The 22,500-nt window shown below is 35.9% G+C and overlaps 3 protein-coding genes across 9 annotated transcripts in view; 2 read left to right on the forward strand and 1 right to left on the reverse strand.

Moving 5' to 3' along the window:
• The window catches only part of parvin (beta-parvin), a 19,239-nt gene extending 10,475 nt beyond the window's left edge, over positions 1 to 8,764 (forward strand). For all 3 annotated transcript variants that reach the window (XM_070115740.1, XM_070115738.1, XM_070115739.1), the window contains exons 7-14: positions 2,817 to 2,906; positions 3,624 to 3,797; positions 4,340 to 4,437; positions 4,764 to 4,925; positions 5,115 to 5,255; positions 5,739 to 5,894; positions 6,215 to 6,302; positions 6,612 to 8,764. In XM_070115740.1, the coding sequence (XP_069971841.1) occupies positions 2,817 to 2,906; positions 3,624 to 3,797; positions 4,340 to 4,437; positions 4,764 to 4,925; positions 5,115 to 5,255; positions 5,739 to 5,894; positions 6,215 to 6,302; positions 6,612 to 6,688 (986 nt within the window). In that variant the 3' untranslated portion in view covers positions 6,689 to 8,764. The remainder of the gene's footprint in view (positions 1 to 2,816; positions 2,907 to 3,623; positions 3,798 to 4,339; positions 4,438 to 4,763; positions 4,926 to 5,114; positions 5,256 to 5,738; positions 5,895 to 6,214; positions 6,303 to 6,611) is intronic.
• Positions 8,765 to 9,478: 714 nt separating this feature from the next.
• Positions 9,479 to 17,851, reverse strand: LOC113806742 (uncharacterized). 3 transcript variants are annotated; one of them, XM_027357913.2, is made up of 5 exons: positions 17,702 to 17,851; positions 15,861 to 16,088; positions 13,702 to 13,912; positions 13,428 to 13,543; positions 9,479 to 12,935 (listed from the first exon to the last, which is right to left on the reverse strand). In XM_027357913.2, the coding sequence occupies exons 2-5, from the start codon at positions 16,011 to 16,013 to the stop codon at positions 12,870 to 12,872; spliced, it is 546 nt and encodes a 181-aa protein (XP_027213714.1). In that variant the 5' UTR covers positions 16,014 to 16,088; positions 17,702 to 17,851; the 3' UTR covers positions 9,479 to 12,869. The 3 variants fall into 3 exon arrangements, with proteins under 3 accessions (XP_027213714.1, XP_069971842.1, XP_027213721.1); XM_070115741.1 differs by lacking the exon at positions 17,702 to 17,851 and adding an exon at positions 17,566 to 17,586; XM_027357920.2 differs by lacking the exon at positions 17,702 to 17,851 and adding an exon at positions 17,418 to 17,556.
• Positions 17,852 to 18,095: 244 nt separating this feature from the next.
• Positions 18,096 to 22,500, forward strand: part of LOC113806760 (protein diaphanous) — a 30,631-nt gene continuing 26,226 nt past the window's right edge. For all 3 annotated transcript variants that reach the window (XM_070115742.1, XM_070115745.1, XM_027357944.2), the window contains exon 1: positions 18,096 to 18,182. The gene's annotated coding sequence lies outside the window, so the exon portion shown is untranslated. The remainder of the gene's footprint in view (positions 18,183 to 22,500) is intronic.

Raw genomic sequence — 22,500 nt, forward strand, 5'->3', positions numbered from 1 at the left:
TCTTTTTTTTTTTCCTACTCTTCCTTAATAATTTGTTGTTTGACTTCAAATGAAACTAAAGAAAAGAAGATGATCTATCATGATAATAAAAAATATGATACCGTAAATACAAAGAAAAAGGTAAATCTGTTCCACATAGGGCTCTTTTGTATTAAATTGCCATTATTTAATGTAGAAAGTAGGAAAAGGGATATTTTTACATTGGTTATCATTGTGAGACCCATATATATATATATATATATATATATATATATATATATATATATATATATATATATATATATATATATATATATTTTTTTTTTTTTTTTTTTTTTTCTTTTTCTTTCCTTTCCTTTTCCTTATTCTTTTCCTTCTCCTTTTACTTTTCCTTTGAATTAGGATTTGGTTTGCATCAGTGTAACCTAAGCATAGGTATACATATATTTATATTTGTATAGATTTTTATTATGTGTATTCCAGAAAGAAAGAAATATATATCACCACCACTTTCATAGTATGATGCTAATTTAAATGATAAAGATGATGAATAAAATAATTTTGTGCATAATAATTGTACACTGCTGTGTCCGTTTCAGTATTATATATATGTATAGCTACTATGTTAGAGTCTTATCTAATTGGATCCGGTTGTTTTGCTGCCTGCATATAACCTAAAATCTGGACACACTTGATTGGCGACTTTCCCGGGGATATGGGTTGTAGGCGGTGTGCACTCGATTCCAAGGTGTTAAATGAAAAAACATTTTATTTGAAAGAGGTATCAGTTGTTATCTTTGTTATCAAATATCTTGCACTTCCTGCAATATATTATTAGATATCTGTTTTTATCTTAAGGAGTTGCGATGCGCATATTTATGTTTCTATCAGTTTTTATCATCAGTGATATCTCTCTTTTCCCTCTCTCTTTTCTCTCTCTCTTTTTTTTTTCTCTCTCTCTCTCTCTTTTCTCTCTCTCTCTCTTTTCTCTCTCTCTCTCTTTTCTCTCTCTCTCTCTTTTCTCTCTTTCTCTTCTTTTCTCTTCCCTTCTCTCTCCCTCTCTCTTTTCTCTTCTCTTCTCTCTCTCTCTCTCTCTCTCTTTTCTCTTTTCTCTCTCTTTTCTCTCTCTCTCTCTTTTCTCTCTCTCTCTCTTTTCTCTCTCTCTCTCTTTTCTCTCTCTCTCTCTCTCTCTCTCTCTCTCTCTCTCTCTCTCTCTCTCTCTCTCTCTCTCTCTCTCTCTCTCTCTCTCTCTCTCTCTCTCTCTCTCTCTCTCTCTCTCTCTCTCTCCCTCCCCCTCGCTCCTCCCCCTCCCCCCTCCCCCACCCCCCCTCCCTCTCTCCCACTCTCCCTCCCCCTCCCCCTCTCCCTCCCTCCCTCCCTCCCTCCCTCCCCCCCTCCCTCCCCCTCCCTCCCTCTCTCCCTCCCCCTCCCTCCCCCTCTCCCCCCCTCCCTCCCTCCCTCTCTCCCTCCCTCCCTCCCTCCCTCCTCCTCCTCCCTCCCTCCCTCCCTCCCTCCCTCTCCCTCCCTCTCCTCTCCCTCTCTCTCTCCTCTCTCTCTCTCTCTCTCTCTCTCTCTCTCTCTCTCTCTCTCTCTCTCTCTCTCTCTCTCTCTCTCTCTCTCTCTCTCTCTCTCTCTCTCTCTCTCTCTCTCTCTTCTCTCTCTTTCTCTCTTTCTCTCTCTCTCTCTCTCTCTCTCTCTCTCTCTCTCTCTCTCTCTCTCTCTCTCTCTCTCTCTCTCTCTCTCTCTCTCTCTCTCTCTCTCTCTCTCCTCCCTCCCTCCCTCCCTCCCTCCCTCCCTCCCTCCCTCTCTCCCTCCCTCTCCCTCTCCCTCTCCCTCTCCCTCTCCCTCTCCCTCTCCCTCTCCCTCTCCCTCTCCCTCTCCCTCTCCCTCTCCCTCTCTCCCTCTCCCTCTTCCCCTCTCCTCCCGCCTCTCCCTCTTCCCCTCTCCTCCCCCCTCTCCCTCTCCTCCCCACTCTCCCTCTCCCCCTCTCCCTCTTCCCCTCTCCCTCTTCCCCCTCTCCCTCTCCCCCTCTCTCCCCCTCTCTCTCCACTTCTCCTCCTACCTCCTCCCTCGCCTGCTCTCCCCCTCTCTCTCCCCTTATTCCCTCCCCCTACTCACTCACTCGCCCTTTCCCTTTCCTTCTCCCTCTCTCTCTCTTTTTCTTTCTCCTTCTCTCCCTGTCTCCCTCTTTTCCTCCTACTATCTCCCCTTCTACATACCGCACACTCCAAAAAAATAATTCTCATTTATTTAGTATGTATATATATCTATGTATATGTATATATATGCGTGTGTGTCTATATATATGTATGTATATATATATATATATATATATATATATATATATATATATATATATATATATATATATATATATATATATATATATATGTACACTCACAGATAGATAGATAGGTTTAGGTAAGTTCGTGTATATATTTTTGTTTTCTTCTTCTTCTTCTTCTTTATTTTCCGAGATGTGAAAAGGATAAAGGTTTTCCTTGAAAGTTGTCATCTCCCATCTCCCTTCTCATACATCAGTCTGCACTCCGCTTTTTACTCCCATTATCTCATGATCTGAACCCAGGAAGGAAGTGCTGCAGGAAGTTCAAAGCCTCTTCTTGTTCTTTTTTTTTTCCATTTTTCCTCTTTTCTTTTCTTCTATTTTTATTTCTTTTTGTTCTCTTTTTCATTTCTTTTCTTTCTTTCTCTCTTTTGTTAACTATTCTTTTTTTTCTTCTTCTTTTTTGTCAAACCAGCACTGCACAGATCAATAAAGTTAGCTCTACATGTTCCAGATCTTAATTTGAATTCTTTTTTATTTTCTCTTCCCTTAGTCCAAGAAGTACAAACAGAGGGGAAATATGCCATCGACTCACCTGGCGCACCTATGTCAGTCGACATCCCTCCTGATGATTACAACTTGGGTGAGTTTTTGCTTTATTAAAGAATAGTATTTCCTTCATTAATATTGTTAATGCTATTGTTATTTTTTATTACTGCAATAGTTATTATTGTTAGATCCCCATATTCATGGGTACGGCTCTAGACTTCATGACATAATGGTGTGTGACATGTATATGTGTCTTGACTGGCTCTTGTGAGTAAGCTAGACTGTTGTGTAATGATTACATCACTGAAAAATCTGGCTCCGACATGATAGGAGTAAAACATAACTTTCGTATAGCAGTCATGTTATTATTTTGAAGTTTGATACTGTATATCAATTATAGTAGTTGGAATTATGTGTTTTTTTATTGATATAAATATACATCAGAATCCATTATCATAAAATGAAATAATATGAAATAATCCTATTACGTCATTGTAGATTACTCTTTATGCTGGAACGACATTTTAGTGTCATGCAGGGGAGCCAGCTTTATTTTGTGCATACTAAACAGTTGTGCTTTTGTTTAAGCCTGGCTGCATTCACTGAGGAGAAATAGTCAATTTCTTTATTGCCACATTATCTAAAAAAGAAAAAAATATGCTGCAGCCAAGCCCATAGAGAGTAGGATCATTTTATGTTTCCTATGCTCCTGATGTTTCCGTTGAGCATTTTGCTCCACACAGACCCAAATGTATTGTTCAGAATAGCACAAGGGCCCCCTGTTTTGATCTCATTCCCATTCTCTAAACAGATGATAACGAGGAGAGGTCAATGATTGAACCACGGTCGTATGAGGACCCCAAGCTGAAGGAACTCATTGGTATCCTCATTGAGTGGATTAACGACGAGCTCGCCAATGACCGCATCATTGTCAAGCACATCGAGGAGGACCTGTACGATGGGATGGTCTTCCACAAACTCATTGGTTGGTCCTCTTCTTTAGCTTATTTTTTTCAGCATTCTTCTATCTCATCCTCTTTCTGCCTATTTCTTTTATTTCTTCATCTTCTTCCATTTCTTTCTTCTATTTCTTCATCCTCTTCCACTTCTTTCTTCTGTTTCTTCATTTTCTTCTTGTTCCAATTCTTTCTTCTATTTCTTTATCTTCTTGTTCTATTTATTTTTCATTTTTCTTCATCTTCTTTTTCCTCTTTTTCTTTTTCTTTGGATTTATTTAATTATTAGTGTATCAACTTATTTCTTTAATTATCTCTCTTTTGTGTTTTAGAAATTATGTTTTTAAGGAGGTCACTTTGATGCTTCTTGGTAATGGTTGATTTTTTATTGATAGGAGTTACTTTCTATTTTATGCTATTGCTTGTTCTACATGGGGAATGCTCTTTCCTGGAAAAATATTTAACTTAATGTATAGGATTTCCATGTGTTTGTTATATTAATTTGTGTATGTATGATTGAGTATAGATATTTATCTGTATATATTTCTATATAATTTTATTTACTCAACAGAGAAGCTAACAAACAACACCCTAGATGTACAGGAAGTGACTCAAAGTGAGGAAGGCCAGAAGCAGAAATTGCGTATTGTCCTCAATGCTGCCAACCATGTATGTATATCTGTCTGTTTTGTGGCTTTGAAAGGGAGGATTATGTATGTTTTCTTCTTCTTTTTTTCTCTTCTTACTTTCATATATTTAGGTTTGGTCATATTAGGCAATTGTGTTGGCTATTTTACTACATTCTATGATATATACATTACGTACACTTTTCCTATACAATATCCCACTTTGTATTTCTTTATTTCTAAAGTGTTCATCTATGATAATTTTTACCAGACATTTTGTAGATGAGTAAATGCTTTATTTCATGCAAATACAGAAGTTTCTGATTACAAAAGCATGTGTTTTAAAGAATAACTACAACTATTTCACAGATCTTGGGTCTCAGTCGCTATGGCCCTCACAAGTGGTCAGTCGAGTCCATCCACTCCAAAAATATTGTTGCAATTCTTCACCTCCTTGTGGCATTAGCCCGCCACTTCCGTGCCCCCATCAGGCTGCCTGAAAATTGTATTATCAATGTTGTTATTGTGCAAGTGAGTATGTTTTTTCTTTTCTTTTTTTCTTCTATCAACTTAGGATTTCTTTTTCTTCTGGCCAATCATTTTTTACACCTTTTTATTATTAGTCTAAATATTATCTCATCAGATTTATGAAAAGAACAGATTGCTGCTTGCCAATAGAGAGAATAAACTTTAAAATTTTTGCCTCTCCTCACCATGCAGAAACGCGATGGGCAGCTCAATCACCGGATTGTGGCAGAAGAGCTGACAGGTACATACGACGACTTAGGTCTCAGATGCGAGAGAGATGCTTTCGACACCTTGTTCGATCATGCACCTGACAAGCTTGCTGTTGTCAAGAGGGTTAGTGTATTTAGCATGTTAGATGCTTACAAAATTGTATTTGTCATCTTAGTTTCTGTTTACAATATTAGCTGTTTATTTAGTTACTTATCTATTTTATCAATTTGCACAAATATTGCTGATGAATATTGACAGATTCAACAGGATCTGTGGTTGAGTTCTTTTCGATTTATTTTGTGTACTATTAATATAACTTAGTTTGTAAGATTACAAGTCACTCACAGTTACAAAGAACTTACACACATTTGCAGTTATTCACATCTGTTAATTTTCTTATAGTCAGTGCCTTCTTTGTGTTCAATTTCTTATTCATAGTTATTCTGAGTGTATTCTCATTCCTTTTTTTCTCTTACTTTCTTTCTTTTTAAGAATCCCTAATATCTTGAGTTTCTAGTATCTTTTCAGTCTTCTCAGTTTTATCCTTATCCTGTATTCTCATCCTAGTTTATTCTAACCAGTCTTATTCTGATGTTCTTCCCTCAGTCCCTCGTAACCTTTGTCAACAAGCAGCTGAATAAAATCAACCTCGAAGTGAGCGACATTGAGACGGAATTCAATGATGGTGTTTACCTGTGCCTCCTCATGGGCCTTCTCGAGGGGTACTTTGTCCCATTGCACCACTTCTTCCTGACACCCAAGGTGAGTGGTAACAGCTGGAATTCTGTGCCTGCTATATGGGTGCATTTGTATGGATATTAGGGTGTGCCTGTTTGAGTGGAGGAGCTGCTGTTTTTTTTTTCTTTCTTTCTTTCTTTTTCTTTCTTTTTTTCTACTGCAAATTATATTTGGAAAATATAGTAATCAAACATTATTAAGCACTTACTTTCTTTTTGCCATTTGGACAAATCAAGAAATAGAAGTTAGAGATGTTCTCATATTGACTGAAGATTCATTAAACAGCAAAGACTAAGTTACAGTATAAATAGTTCACCTGTGAAGTAATCTTCCTCTCTCTTCAGACATTTGATGAGAAGCTGCACAATGTCTCTCAGTCATTTGAATTGATGATGGATGCAGGTCTGGCTAAGCCGAAAGCAAGACCTGAGGGTAAGTAGAATTTTTTATTTTTATATAGAAAGTAAAATTCTTTTTTTGTATGTGTCAAATTGATTTACCAAAGAAATTTAATTATGTAGGGAAAATTTTAGATTTTTTTATGAATATTATATTTATGTAGCTATTTAAAGACTTAAGTTTAAATTTATAGATGCTAGAATGGCAAAATGTCAGTTATGTAAGTTTACTACATAAAAGGAAACTAAAGCTGAGAGTATACCCAGCACTACTGGGTTATTTCATATATCAGTTACCAGATACCAAAGTTCAGGTAAAGTATATCCCAACTTCTCTTTTCAGACATTGTGAATGCTGATCTCAAGTCCACTCTCCGTGTTCTTTACAACCTGTTCACACGCTACAAGAATACAAACTAAGAATAAGACGCACAAGTCCTATCCAAATCACCAGCTGAAACCTGAAATGCGACCGTCCTTCTCATTTCCTCTGGAAAGAATAATTTGGGTTTTGGTCTGTGTACTTTTGTGTAGGATGGAATGTACTCTGCTATTATGTTGTGAATGGAAGAAATGAGTAAGTAGAAAACTGAGATAGAGAAAACAGTAACTGATGATAATACAAGTGCCTCGTGGGACTCCTCAGTATAGCAATAATGAAATGGAGAAATTATTTTTTTCACCCATTCAAATAAAAAAATATACAAATCTTTTTAAATTAAATTGAATATACAGAGTTGTTCCATAACTGAAGAAGATAGTAGTATTTGTTTGATGGTTTAAGATCTGTGTTTTTTTCTTCTTTTTTTTATGTGAACATGAGAATAACATCATTTGAATTTTGTGGCAACTGCATGTAATAAACCGCGGCTTTACTTTAATTCCAGTTTTTAAAAGAAGTTCAGACTCTCATCTGAATCAGTGTTTTACAAGTCTGCATATCTCATATAACTATAAAATCTATTCTGTTTTTCGAATTAACAATAATTTATCTTTCCAAAAAGGGGCAACGTATACTGTCTTCTCAGAAGCTTTAAGTATCAGGATTACTCTCTGATACAAGGAATATTGTAATGACAGTTTTTTTCTTTCTTTCTTTTCTTTTTTCTTTTTTTTCCATACCTACATTGTTATCAGCCATTTATAATGTATTTTTGTATGCCATAGCTGTTCCTAGTAGTGGTTCCATAACAGAATCCTGCATTTAATTGTGTGGAGCATTTATTATGTTAGAATATTGTGTTCAATTCTTGAAACTAAAATCAATGTGTTCTTTTGGTTATAGAGCTTTAAGCTTACAAGGTGATCATGAAGACAGCTCTAACACTGTCATCATAACTAAAATCCTTTCTGTGTTCAAAAAGGAAAATCACATAGCTATATTTATTGGAGAACTGGAAATGTTACAGTTGTCTACTTTTGATATTGTGAAGATACTGTGTTTAGTTTAAACAGTATACAATGAGCTCATCTTTTTTGTCTAAATTGTTTTTGTGTCGATTTCTTTGATCAACCACAAAGTCATCCTTTCACTGGAATAATATACGAGAAATCAGCAATGCTAAATTTGTAAAATAGAAGCTTATCAGTAGGTTTTAGAGATAACAGGTTCTCAGAAAAATGTAAATAATTAGACACTGAAGCTTAAATTAACCTAATATACCTGAAATGCAAAAATAATACAATGTGTATTGAAAAAAGGTAAAAAAAAAAAAAAAAAAAGTCATAATGGTGCTCCTGTATTGTTCATCGTGGTTGTGAAGATGTGAGCCCCACTGGTTAATTTTCTAATTGTGTAATGAAATGTAACAGTATTTAATGTTTTATTATTAAGTGTTCTTTTGTGTATTTTCTAGACTGATTACACAAAAACATGTGTTCAGAATTTTTAGAAAGATATGGTGAATTATATGTAACATGAATTAACCAGATCACTTTCTAGAAAATTAGTTTTGAGAAGAATTTCTTTATTGGAACCATTGTATTTTACTTTGTTAAAACCATGACATATATTTTTGTCACGAAGATTCTCAGTGTTAAATGCTTGCAATATTAAAATGAACATTTGTTTCATGTATTTCTATTAATATTGTAATCTGAGATTAGCTTTTCATATATTTAAATGAAAATATAAATAGAATTGTTTTTTTTTATCAAATTATGATTTTTTGACTTGATGTTTTTGCTACTTTTGTTAAAGCTTGAGAGAAATAAGGATATACAAAAGTAATTATAAATATCTGTTTCCTGTTTGTTATTTCTTATATCATGGATTTATTCATGTTACAGCCTATAGGCCCAATATCTAGTGCCAAAGTTGTTAGTTTTAAGATTTTTTTTTTTTTTTTCTCTTCCACTCTGCCAAACCCAAATTTAAAAAAGCCGCACAAGTCCATTTATTAATGTATTATACAACTTGTTATAAAAAAAAATTAATAACATTCTTCAAACTGGTGCCTTCCTCTGCCTTTTAACAATAAAAATCCTTTAACAAAATAGCATAGTCATTATCCTTCCATCCTCATTTTTAGAGACAAGTAAAAGCAACACTGCTGCAATTTAGACCAATTATATTTTGTAATAATATTGATTACAAATGAGCGTTCCTGATATTCAATCTTATTTGAAACATATGCTATTATATCATGAATAGAGTAAGTAAGCCATCTATCAACACAATTTTTCAAAGAAAAAATGTGATAAAAGTGCAAGAAAACTTGTGTATTAACTTAATCATTCGGAATGCTCCTTAAAGGTCAATCACAGTATATTCAACATATAGTGATATGGTAAGGCTTGGGGGGAAAAGCCCCCAGGTAAGTTAAGTTCATAAAGTACTATGATAAAGGATTGTGGTGAAAAGGGTAAAAATGAATTAATAAATAGAACAAAACATGATATATGCCAGATAGTGAAATGGGTAAAGAGAGGAGTAAATAGAGTAAGAAGGCTGCTCAGGACTGACACAGCCAGCCTTTCATCCTTTCTACATGGCTCTCATACCTTACAGAGTGGACAGAAAAAGAGAAAGAAAAGGGAAGAGGGAGAAGAAAAAAACAAGCGAAATTAGTTGAGGGGAGAGCGGAGGTCCAAGGTAGGAGTAATCCCGTACATTGGGCCTCAGTCTCCATCTCCTAACCCCCTCTCCCCCAGCTGAATAAGTATAATTTCCGTATATGGTAAGACAATACTAATGAAGTAAAAACTGACAAAAAACTTACATTTATTACCTGTTATGATGCACATATAAATAATATACAAAATATTAAGTACAGTCATTGTGTATTATATACAAATACAACAGAATTAGTAGAAAACAAATGAAATCTAATAAATGTTACAGTAATGGCACTTACAGAATTATAAACTTGCAATGAACTTCATGTATATACAATTCTCAAAATTATGTATATCAGATGCTTTTTCACTGTGCCACTTCAGTCACATCCTAAATATTTCAGTATTGACCAAAATGTAAGAGTTAAGACAGTGAAATATTACTTATTAACTATTTGCAACATGTTATTTGTTTTCATTATTCCCTTGGAAAATATGACAGCTTTGAATTTTTTCTACAAAAGACTTCATGGCACATTAAAATTTTATATATTCTGGAAAAAAAAGGCTGATAACATAGGTCCTACTTACATTTAAATTTAAATTTTATACATTACGAAATATAAATGCTAAGAGTTAAATAACTATAGCAAAACAAAAATAATAAAAATAATGCCAATATTTTCATTATGCACTCATCAAAATTAATATCAATAACAACAGAATGAAAATAAAAATAAAAGCCATACAGAGACTAATCAAAGCAAAATTTACCAAATAATATAAATATTACAAAGAACTGTCTTTGTAAAAACTGTGATAATAATTACTCCACTTTGAGGGAGAGGCCAATTTTAACACAGACTTTTAAAATCTTAATTCACTGAAGAAGCAGGAAATTAATAATTGATGTACACAACTATACCACCAATACTTGAGGTAGTCATTTGTCTATCATCTTCAAGACCTGAAGTAATTTCTAAACCCAAAGATTCTTAGATAGCAAAAATACATGCCATGTCCACAATGCTTTTAGTTTATTGATTACATTTACACATAGCTGGCTCCACAAGTGCTTAGTCACCAAGAAGTCACTTGGTAGTTGTACCTATTTCACCTGTTTACCTTTTTCCTCAATTTTCAGAAAGATTCTTTTCTATTTCTTATTGCTATTTGTATTATTAACAATATCATAATTAGTGTATCAATAATAATAATAATAACAACAACAGTATTGGTATTAGTAACATTAAAAAACAAAGATTCTTCTCAAAACTCAACGAAATGGGAAATCAGGCGAAGAAGTCACGCTGGCCTACTCGTTGACTTCTTCGTCAGTGAGAGCTTGTGGAGCCATCTACATGTAAAGAAACTGCACAAAAGAAAACGGCAATGGACAGTGTGATTACCTGGCACCAATATCTTAAAAACACGAGTTGGAATAACTATCTCTCATCTTGATTCCAATGGTATGAGATGTTGCTTCCCACAATATACAAATAGATTCACTACTGAATTAGGTATTCTGTATGTCAAATATACTCCAAAATGTACCTATACAGTTTCTACTGTATTGGATATTCTGTGTACACTTTGTATTTCCTGATTTGTACTGTCTCTACTCTAAGCCATATTTTGTATGAAGATGGTATCCCCACTTCATAATTTCTTTTCTTATATCAGGTATTTAGTGCAGGTGAAAAAATTACAATTTTTGGAAAGTACTTCATATAAAAAGGGATAAAATGTCAAGAAACTCTTCCATAAAAAAAATCTGATACTGCAACAATTTGGGAGCAAAGCCTACCATACACAAGAAAAATTGTATGAGAACAATTTCTATAACTAGAATTTGACAAGCATGCATACTATGAGGACACAACTAGAAAAAGGTTTTTCAAAGTGGTAAATTTAAACTTTGCCAATAGCTTGCCTTTTATTTTGGAGTATCACCTACACAAACCTGGCTCTAATTTTTTTGTTAGGTATATTATTAACTGCATTGTTATATTTTCATGTTATATTTTCATGAGATTTACTTTTAGTTGTTGATTAGTTGTTACTGCTGTTATAATAATCCTAAACAGTCATTCACAAACCCATCTCCTACATCAGATTTTTTTCATTTCATCTGTTATATCATGACAACTCCTGCAACATAATGATAAAATCTTACTTTCCTATTTTATTACCTGTTCAATTTTTACAAGAGCTCTTAAAACACACTAGAGTATAACAAACAAACACACCAAACTTATGAGTCCATACTAGATAATATGGAAATCCTGAGACACAGGCATAACAAGGAAAAGTGAGACCTAAACCCAAAGGCTTACCAAGGACACATTGTTGTTCATCTGATTTCCTAAGTCACACTAATCTGAAGAATTTCATTTTATGTCACACCTATGAGTGGCAAGACAGTCATAAGAAGTATCCAAGGTTGTGCAAAGCTTACAAGCTGCTATTCAGTCACGAGGCAAGTCATGACAGATGTCCCTATGATGCAGAAAGTAATGTAATCCAAAGGACTTTCTTCCCCTTTTCAGCACACCAGACTTAAGATCATGGCGTCCTGGTGCTTTGTGAAGCATACTGAGGCAAAGGGAGAGGAGCAGTGGCTAACTATGTAAGAGGAAGAAATTGTGGTTGGCAAAAAAATCTAGAATCCCTGAGCATCAGCAGGCTAATGTCCCTTGATAATGTCCCTTGGCAGTACTGAGTAGGGTGGTGCCTCATGACACCCCAACTAAAGTGGATAATATCCTTATAGAAGGCAGGAATCAAGAGCTTTCAAAAGTTCATATTGTAATCCTGCAATGCAATAAATTATGAAAAACATAGACTCTACCATACTATTTGACCATAAATGACAGGGAATGGAAAATATGTTAAAAAGTATGCCAAAAGTGAGTTATATAACTTTTGACCATAGTGGTGTAACTTTCAAACTGATTTTCATCTAATAGCATTTCAAAACTCTATAGCACGATAGCATTTACACACTTGGTAGCAAAGTACTATACCAGTGACTGCAAGTGTATACATACCAAGAGTTTATCACCAAGGAAATGAAAGTAAAGAAAAGGTGATCAAAACTGTTGGGTTTAAAGTAAAAATCAGGAAAATTTTGTTTGAAAGAAGCATAAAGATCCTTTAAGTATATAGCTCTCTTAGGAAAAATTACTTGTAAAAAGAGCTATTGAAGGCAGTCAAAGGATGAGGGTAATTAACCACAAAAATAACACATATATGAAAAAAACTATCTTCTTGATAATAGCCATAGATATTCCCTATAGTATCCCAATCAAGCTGTATAAATACGAATTCAATTAAACAAACTAAAAAAACAAGATAACCCTATTACATATACCACCTGTCATTCAGATCCAAATAACCAAAACCATCTGATAACAAGCTAAGTTTTACCAACAGATTATCCACAGTCATAAATAAAAGGCATAAATAATTGGCTATACAGTAAAAAGAAAAGAAAAACCTTTCTCACACAAAGCTATCCATCTAACAAGTAGGAAGATTTCTCTTATTTCTTGGCCAGGCCTATCTGTTTCTTCAAGAACTCCATCACTTCTGGACTTTGCATGAGTTGCTGCAATAAAGATGGAAAAAAATTAGCCTATATACTGAACATCTGACACCATAATCAAAATGAGCACAATAAAGGAGACAAATGGTGAAATTGCAGTGATATGCTAGAGGAAAAGATATATGTAACTCATACCTGTGATTAATATTCTACATAACTAGGTGCTACGTAAAAGTATTACATCTCGTTGAACGAGGGGTCAATATTGTAGAGTAAGAACCAAAATCTAAATGTTGGCCACTGAATCATACCATAAATATACTGTCTTTACTTTGTGTATTTTCTACGAGAGAAAATAGTTCAAAATGGCACACACACGCATACATGCATCCAACCACCCACCCACACCTGTACCCACCCACCCACACCTAAGCCCATACACACAAACAAACACAAAATTATGTGTGCGCATGATAATATACTATTCTTTGTAAGCCTATTTTAAAACACGTTCTCTACCCATAATGATCTAAAAAGAAACCAAAAGTCTCTCACCATTTTCTTTTCTGCAAGGATCTGATCCAGAAGGGCATTGTTGAGGAGGTACTGACCACCAACTAATGTCCCACCTGCAGGAGGCAGTGAGGCAGGATAAAGCAGCTCTTCAACACCTGAAAGAGCAGAACCAATTGATTGTTTTGTATAACTGGATATTACTTTTGAAAGACTGTTCTTCTCTCGTATCTCTTTTGGAATTTTCTACTTGTCTTTGTATCTTCTTATATCTATAATGATACTATAAGACAAAGAAGCAAAAAGGTCAACCTACCTTGATTCTCAGCTAGCATTGGAATCGCAGCGTCAACGAGCTCATCCTCTTCCATCAGGTCAGGTTTGACCGAATTTCCTGATGTCTCTTCGCCACTCTTCTGCTTCTTCTTCTTCTTGCGTCCTGTGTTCCCTCCCACACTGGCTTCTCCCCTAAAGTCATCCTGTAGGCTCGTCCCTGGGGTGGCCATTGCTCCTGCATTACCCTCCAGCTGTTGGGGATGGTAGTGTGTCCGAGTATGAGTTCTGATGTTTGTTGGGTTTTGTGAACTTTCCTTCCTACCTTTATGAACTGAATAGATTTGCTGGCACTTCTTGGAATTTAGCATTTCAGGAGCTGAATGTAAAGGAGTTTATATGGAAAATAAAATATGTTTTTTCTTAATAAAGCTATTAATTTCAGCCCTTAAAATTACATTAGCAGAGAAAATTCTCTATCTCAGTGAGATGTTTTTTTACATTACAAGATACTTCAAATTGTTTCAAAAAGTTCTTTATCATTAGTTTTGAAAAAACAGATGCTATACTTCCGTTAAATGAAGCTCTAGCCAATATTCAAATAACATATAAATATCACATATTACCTAATTTGATCATAAGGACAAATTTAACTATGTTTCCCTTTCTGTGTATTTGTCAACTCAAAAGAGAATTCCATAGAGCAGAAGCTGAGAAACAGATCATCAGTAACTATATTCTACACTGCCACCTAATATGCTTCTTCACACAGTTTCATTATATGAATAATCTGGATTATGTTTCAACAAAAGCTAGATACAAGCACAAAAATGTCACTCCTATTTTCACACTTTTGACCTAAATGGGTTCTACAAAACAATATCACAACTATAAAAAATCTGTCCATAAAAAATTATGTACATAAAAAATTTACATTTCTATCAACAAGCTATTGAGGCAACAGTCATCTCTAACAACACACAAACTTTCTCACTGGGGTATCAGGTTTCATTGGGCCATGACCAAAGCAAGCACAGCTGGTAAATGTCCTTCATGACAACCACAGATGGCAAATTCCTTTCATGACAAGCACAGATTTTTTACATCTTTCAGGATATGAACAGATGGTACATCATTTTTAAATGGTTGGCATCAATAACAGAGATTTTTTTGTCAAATACATTCTGCAGAACTGAATGTTTGACAAATATACACAAAAATGCTAATTACCATTATACAGGAGAGAAAAAATCAATAAAATAAAACAAAATACTCCTTGGTGTGCATACTCTTCTCCTCTTTTAAAAAATGCATATTTATTCACAGCAGTTGCGCCTCCATTCGATCATATTTGCAGATAACTCTGAGGTGCAAGAAGCACACATGATCATAACGCTATATAGCTACTTTTAAAAATTAAGCAAAATCAAGTTATACAAATAATCTAATTGAATTTAGAAGGATAACTACAAAACTCATTCTACTCTACTTGATTCTTGTCAAGTTTAGTATGATAGTGATTTGCCATAAAATACAGCATGAATAGCATAAACTCCATATATTCTTAATATAACGAGGAATTTAAAGTCCTGCTTTTCTGATTTCTTAATCAGACACAGTAAAATAGGAGATTCCCATATCTTAATTATTCCTAATCTTAGGTGACAACATAAAAACTTTTAACAAATTTATAACTATTCTGAAGCAAATTATGCAGGAAATAAATCTGCACTAATTATATTCTATTAGTTAATACAATAAGCACTAACTTACTTCTCTCTAGTGTTCTGGAGAAGTAAAAACTTTAAAGCTCAATACCAACTACTATTGTTTAAAAATGTATCAATCATAGACTCAATTTCTTTTTATCATGTTATGGGATATTCAAAATATCTAGGCTTGGCCTTATCAAAACTTTACTTTCACAATCTCTTGCAATGTGTATTACAAGTCATATATCTTGTTAAACCTGAAGTAACTACATTTTACATACCTAACTTATGGTAAGTTTCTATAATCACATTTCACTTATAATTACTTTAATAGTACTACTCCACATTCACTCATTAACAAAAGAGAGGAAGAACTGAAAAAGTCACATTATCCCTTTGACATCATCAGATTTACAAGTTATCAAATCTGTCATTTCAAGATCTGAGGGCACTACCAGTCAATAAACAACAAAGCTTGACTTAAACTTACTTGTCCAGATGAGGAGTGTGTCTGGCCTATGAAGGTCACAGCAGTGTTAATGGTCTGTGTGGCAGGAACGGCTGTTGATGCCGAACCAAAGTGTTGAGAGGGATTACCCTGATCAAAAACGTCCCCTTGCGCCTTTGAAGGGTAACCCTCCATGACACGCTTGAGGAGGCTATGGGCCGTTTCTCACGTAAGACGCATTGCTCACGTCTGTAAAACTCATTGGTAAATCTGGAAAGAGAGAAATAGATGAAATTAAATCTAAAATGAGACATACAAACCTAGATGAACTAAGGTAAACTAGCTAGATTGATATATAAAAATATCATTAAAAAGGAAGACATTTCCTAAAGAGGAGAACATCCTCTCTAATACATGGACCTGTACAAGAAGCCATTACCAAAAGTTACAATCCCTTTGCAAATAACAACCACTCTTACTTGGAGTAATGGTTTCCAAACATAGAACTATAGCAAGATTTTGATTTTAAAAAACACAAAAAATCTTGCAGCCGGTAAGAATGTACATCAACTCCTCCCTGTTATTCCCCGTACTTATTTATGATGGTAATGATGAACAAAACCTGTACTAATGACCTATAGGATCTGTTGGTCAAGTATATGCATCATTTAATGTTTACCTTCCTTGTTCTGTTTCACCCAACTTATGTGTATGTGTATGTATGTACTGTACATCCACAGAATAAATATTAGGTACATAAGCATATGCAAATGTAAATATAAACAAGTGTGTGTGTGTGTGTGTGTGTGTGTGTGTGTGTGTGTGTGTGTGTGTGTGTGTGTGTGTGTGTGTGTGTGTGTGTGTGTGTGTGTGTGTGTGTGTGTGTGTGTGAGTGTGAGTGTGAGTGTGAGTGTGAGTGTGAGTGTGAGTGTGAGTGTGAGTGTGAGTGAGAGTGAGTGAGTGAGTGAGTGAGTGAGTGAGTGAGTGAGTGAGTGTGTGTGTGTGTGAGTATGCATGTGTGTGTGCATGAGTGTGTGAGTGTGTGAGTGTGTGTGTGTTTAAGTGAGTGAGTGGGTGGGTGTTTGAGTGAGTGAGTGAGTGAGTGAGTGAGTGAGTGAGTGAGTGAGTGAGTGAGTGAGTGAGTGAGTGAGTGAGTGAGTGAGTGATTGATTGATTGATTGATTGAGTGAGTGAGTGAGTGAGTGAGTGAATGAATGTGAGTGTAAGTGAGTGAATGAGTGTAAGTGAGTGAATGAGTGTAAGTGAGTGAATGAGTGTGAGGGAGGGAGTGAATGAGTGTGTGAGTGAATGAGTGTGAGTGAGTGATATTGAAAGTGAAATGGAGAGTGAGTAGGCGAGAGAAGAGTGAAGGTGACGTGAAAGTGAAGGTGGAAATGAGAGAGAGGAGGGTGAGAGTGAAGGTGAAGTGAAAGTGAAAATGATAGCGAGAGTAACAATGAGCATGACTGATTAAGAGTCATCCCATTCTTCCTCTAAAATGCATATATAAAAAAATAAAAATTACGAAAACGTCTCTTGTACCCACTATCTCAAAATTATTCCAACAACGAAACAAGTCTTTATTAGGCAAGAAAATACCTAAAACAAGCTTTCAAACCGTCCCAGCGACACCTGCCTGACCTCCCCGCCCTAGCAACTCGCACTTCCGCAACGCTGAAAGCCAAACAATAACCACAGAATGAGAGAAAATTACAATAACACAATAACAAATAACAATAACAATGACCTCATCCCCACACACGCCCATTGTTTACTACCCCCACTCAACTCGCCTCATATTATTCATTTCCAGCCTTCGACATTACCCAAACTATTAATAATCACATAAAAGAGGACACCATCTCCCTCTCTCATCAAATTACCGCTCTAAATGAGGCTGTCCGTGCAGAAAAGAGACGAAAATAAGGAAGTCTTCAGGATATCCGCAAACAATAACAAGTAGGAGACTGGAGATCCGGGTTGCGTAGTGATAGGTTTGTATATCCTATTAGGCTTTGGTGTTTTATTTCTATGTGTTGAGGATATATTTCCTGAAGTTATATTAAAATTTAATGGTGTTTACAGACATTAATAAGAAAAGAAGTCATATACATTAGTAATCTTCAGTGTGACCTGTATATACGCAAAAGTCTGGGTCACATAGTAGTGAAATTAGGCGTTTTTTACATTACGTGTTTGACACTGAACAATTTATATCTAATATTCGTAATGTTTGATATAAACTAATCAGTTATTATTCTCTTCTATCCTCTATAGAATTACCATCCTCATTACTGCTCGACAGCCCGACCCGGATTTAAGTCAGATCTGAATGAGAGAGTGACAAGATGGCGCCGATGTCAGGTACTCGAGTCCGTTGAAAAAGGATGACTTTTCGATGAAATTTTCGCCCCGGGAGTCATCCCTGTTGCGAATCCTATGACCAGGAATATTACTTGTGCACAACAGAGTGGTGGTGATTATTTTACTCGTGAGAAAAGAGGCAAGAGGGAGAAAATGGCGATAGTGATAGTGGTGGGTGTGTTTTGGCGGAGAAAACGCTTTGGAAAAGGATGTAACGATGAAGCTTGATCATGTATTTTCCACCCCTTTCTTCTCTTTAAAACCCCGAACTTGCATTATGAATCTCACCTTCCTTCGCATATCCACACTCACTTTAATGCCCCTCTCTCTTTGGATCCGCGTTACCAAACAATCTTAATTGGATCCCATAGTTCGTTATTTACAATCTCCGATCCGTGGTTTTCCTCCCGAATCCGTGTTTTCTCGCCTCTCCCCCCGTTCCCCTCGCCCTCGATGGCTTTCGGGAGTTGGATAGTGGCAAATATCGCCTTAGTGAAAAGGAAAAGGACAGGGAATGGAAACAGGTGGTTGAAATGGAGTGAGAAATGACTTTGTTATTGTTGTTTGTTTGTTTGTTTGTTTCATTTGTGTTTACTGTTTACTATATGTGTTGGAATTTTGTGAGTGGTGATGTTAGTGCTTTTGATTTTGTTGTTTTATTGTTTTCATTATTTTTACCATTTGTTATTTAATGTAGTTTGTTATTCTTTTAGTTTCTTTGTGCACTTTTTGTGGCATTGCGGTTCACATTTAACTTGAGTATCACATTTTCAGTCATTAATCTGAAGTGTAAATTATGAATTATTGGGTAAATTACTCTTTCTAATTATATGTATTTTTTCTGTCTCAGTAGAAGAGATGCAAAATTGCACCAATTAACCTGACATGGCTCTGTAACGAGAACTTGATTTATGATTATATCATTTGTCTAATACCCATACTGCCTTGAAATTCTCATGATGAAGGCCTATAGTCTGAAATTAGACATTATAATGGTCTCTCCTTCAGTTACAATGAGTCCCACTATACTGAATGACATTGTGCCAGACAGCGTAGTTGTATATTTAGAACAGGCTGCCGGTACAAACATCCGGTACCAACAGCAGGCATACGAATACGGTATGCCTTATTAGTAACTCCCGCTCCTTCATCTCAAACACACCTTGAATATATATATTCTTTGCAAGTTAGAGCTTAAAGTGGTTCCTTATTTAACAATTCCCAGGAAGATATGTAATGCTACCTCACGTATAAAAAGAAGGTTTCCTGGCTTTTGTGGGAGGATCAGTTTGCCAGAGGCCATTCGCAGGAATGTGTACTTCCTTCCCTACCTGGCAACTTGGGGTAGGTTCAAGCAAGAGCCCTATTAGTGGCTCATGCTAAGGCAAACCTGGAGGAGGATTTAAATGAACTTGAAGATATTGTGAAGAATGAAAAATAGTGGATTTTGTTATTATTATAATTGTTATTAATATTATTATTAATATTATAATTATTATTATAAATATTATTATTATTATTATTATTATTATTGATATTGTTATCAATATCATCATTCATAGTAGTCCAAGTAATACTGGATTCTCACCCCCTGCTTCCCCCTCCCCCCCCCCTCTCTCTCTCTCTCTCTCTCTCTCTCTCTCTCTCTCTGTCTCTCTCTCTCTCTCTCTCTCTCTCTCTCTCTCTCTCTCTCTCTCTCTTTCTCTCTCTCTCTCTCTCTCTCTCTCTCTCTCTCTCTCTCTCTCTCTCTCTCTCCTCTCTCTCTCTCTCTTTTCTACTCCCCCTCTCTCTCTATCTGTCTATCTGTCTATCTCTATCTCTGTCTCTCTCTCTCTCTCTCTCTCTCTCTCTCTCTCTCTCCCTCTCTCCCTCTCTCTCTCTCTCTCTCTCTCTCTCTCTCTCCCTCTCTCTCTCTCTCTCTCCCTCTCTCCCTCTCTCCTCTCTCTCTCTCTCTCTCTCTCTCTCTCTCTCTCTCTCTCTCTCCCTCTCTCTCTCTCTCTCTCTCTCTCTCTCTCTCTCCCTCTCTCTCTCTCTCCCCCCCCCTCCCTCTCTCCCTCCCTCCCCCCTCTCTCTCTCTCTCTCTCTCTCTCTCTCTCTCTCTCTCTCTCTCTCTCTCTCTCCTCTCTCTCTCTCTCTCTCTCTCTCTCTCTCTCTCTCTCTCTCTCTCTCTCTCTCTCTCTCTCTCTCCCTCTCTCTCTCTCCTCCCTCCCTCCCTCCCTCTCTCTCTCCCTCCCTCCCTCTCTCTCTCCCTCCCTCCTCTCTCTCTCTCCCTCCTCCTCCCCCTCTCTCCCTCCCTGTCTCTCTCCCCCTCCCCCTTCTCTCTCCCTCCCTCCCTCCCTCCCTCTCTCCCCCTCCCTCCCTCACTCCCTCACTCCCCCCTCTCCCTTCTTTTCCTCCATCTATCTCCTCTTCCACATTCCCTTCATTCCAAAGATATTAGTTTATTTAGTTTATTTATAGTTTTTTATTTTTGCTGAAATTGCAAATTCTTAAGAAAATATTATGTACATGTATGTTGTCTTTTTGGTGTTGCTCTGTATTTATAATATTTTTTCATTCTTAGTGTCCAGTGACATACACTTCCTTTGGCGCATTACTTAGAATTGGCAGGTTAATTATATATTTCCTTATGGTGACAGAGATATAGTATATGGTAGTATTATATTTGTTTTTATAAAGACATTTGGAGGTAAGATAGGGTAGGTCTAGTACAAGTTTCTGTCTGTAGTTCTTTTTACTGAATTCTGTAATGATGTACTTATATTTTATTTTTATGGTGATTATTTTATCTCATTATCTTTATATGTATTGATAATGGTAGATATGGTATTCAGACGTACATATAGCAGTGTATTTTTATCAGGAAGAGATGAAATTATAGTCTGAAACTGATAAGATTAGAGTTTTCTCACAGATAGCAAAGGGTGATTTGTTAGATAATTCCACTTGCTATCGTTATGTTTAGGCATAGATGTTAACAAAAAATATTCCGGAGCAGAGGACTACAAGGTAATGAATATCGTAACTGCTTTAGCTTGTACTGAAGATATGTGCTGTATATTTATAACCTTAATACTCCCTGCCTGTCATTTACTTTGTTGTCAAGAAATTACAAGAAAAATGAGGTAAAGGAAATTGCAACAAACAGTCCAAATTCAAATTGGTGATTATCAGTTTTCATTTACATTCTTATCATATGGTGTTTCAGGTTGGGGTGCTTACTGGTTATGTAGTTAGTATAGCGATTGAAGTCTGATATTTGCCATAATGAGCCTAGGCATTTCTTATTTCTTTTTTTTTCTGATATTTTTCTCTTATTTTTTACTTGTTCTGTCTGTTGAGGCTACATTCATCTTCTGAATATAGTGTGTATAGCCCTACATTTTGTTTGTATAGGCCTAGAACACTAACTTGTACAAGATCATATGCATTTCACAGTGTTACTTTACGGTGTCATTTTAACCCCCAGTAATCTCTGTCCCTATAGCCTAAGTGTCACATGTGTCCAACTTGATTAGTGGTGCTGTGGACACTGTGCTGTATGGCATGTGGTACAGTTTGTGCATTGATAGGGTATGATGCCTTGCAATAGTGTAGGTCTAGTTTCAGTTATGTTAGGTGTTGTTTTGTTTTTCTTGTTGTGGCAGAATGTGAAATATGGAGAGAGAGTGAGTGAGTTTGCATGTGTGAGAGAGAATGAATGTGTATGTGCATGGGTGTGTTTGTTTGTTTATAGATTCAGTTAGAGTTATTGGAAGTAGTTTTCAGACTTTAGGGGTTTCTTTCTGCATAGTTTTTGAGGAATTCTTGAGGAGTGATTAGGCCTATCTTACAAATATCTTTGAGGTGTCTGATGCATATGTTAGTAATTGTTATTATTATTCATATTGTTATTATTGTTTTGGTAATATTAATGTTATCATTATTGTTGTTATAACTGGGGAAATATTCCAGAACTGACTTGGCTTCGGTTAAAACTACAGTGGTGGCCTGGAATGAACTCTTGTATGATGTTCTTTTATGGAGAAGAAATATCTACACATGTATAAACACTTGTATCTATAAATATACGGATAGATATTTATAAGATAGTGATTAAATTTGTTATATTTGTTTCAACCAATAGCAAAAGTAAAAATGCAACTTTGATTTTTATTCCATTAACTTTGTTTTTAATCAGATTGCAAATTGTAGATAGTTAGTGTAATTATACTTGTATGCTGCACAAAAAAGAAGAAGCATAAGGGAGTGAACACAAGAGGAATCATGAAGGTGTCTGTATGTGCAGGTGTCTCCCCCCTCGACACACTCCCACTCC

This window comes from Penaeus vannamei, chromosome 38 (genome assembly GCF_042767895.1).
Source record: "Penaeus vannamei isolate JL-2024 chromosome 38, ASM4276789v1, whole genome shotgun sequence".
NCBI classification, from domain to species: domain Eukaryota; kingdom Metazoa; phylum Arthropoda; class Malacostraca; order Decapoda; family Penaeidae; genus Penaeus; species Penaeus vannamei.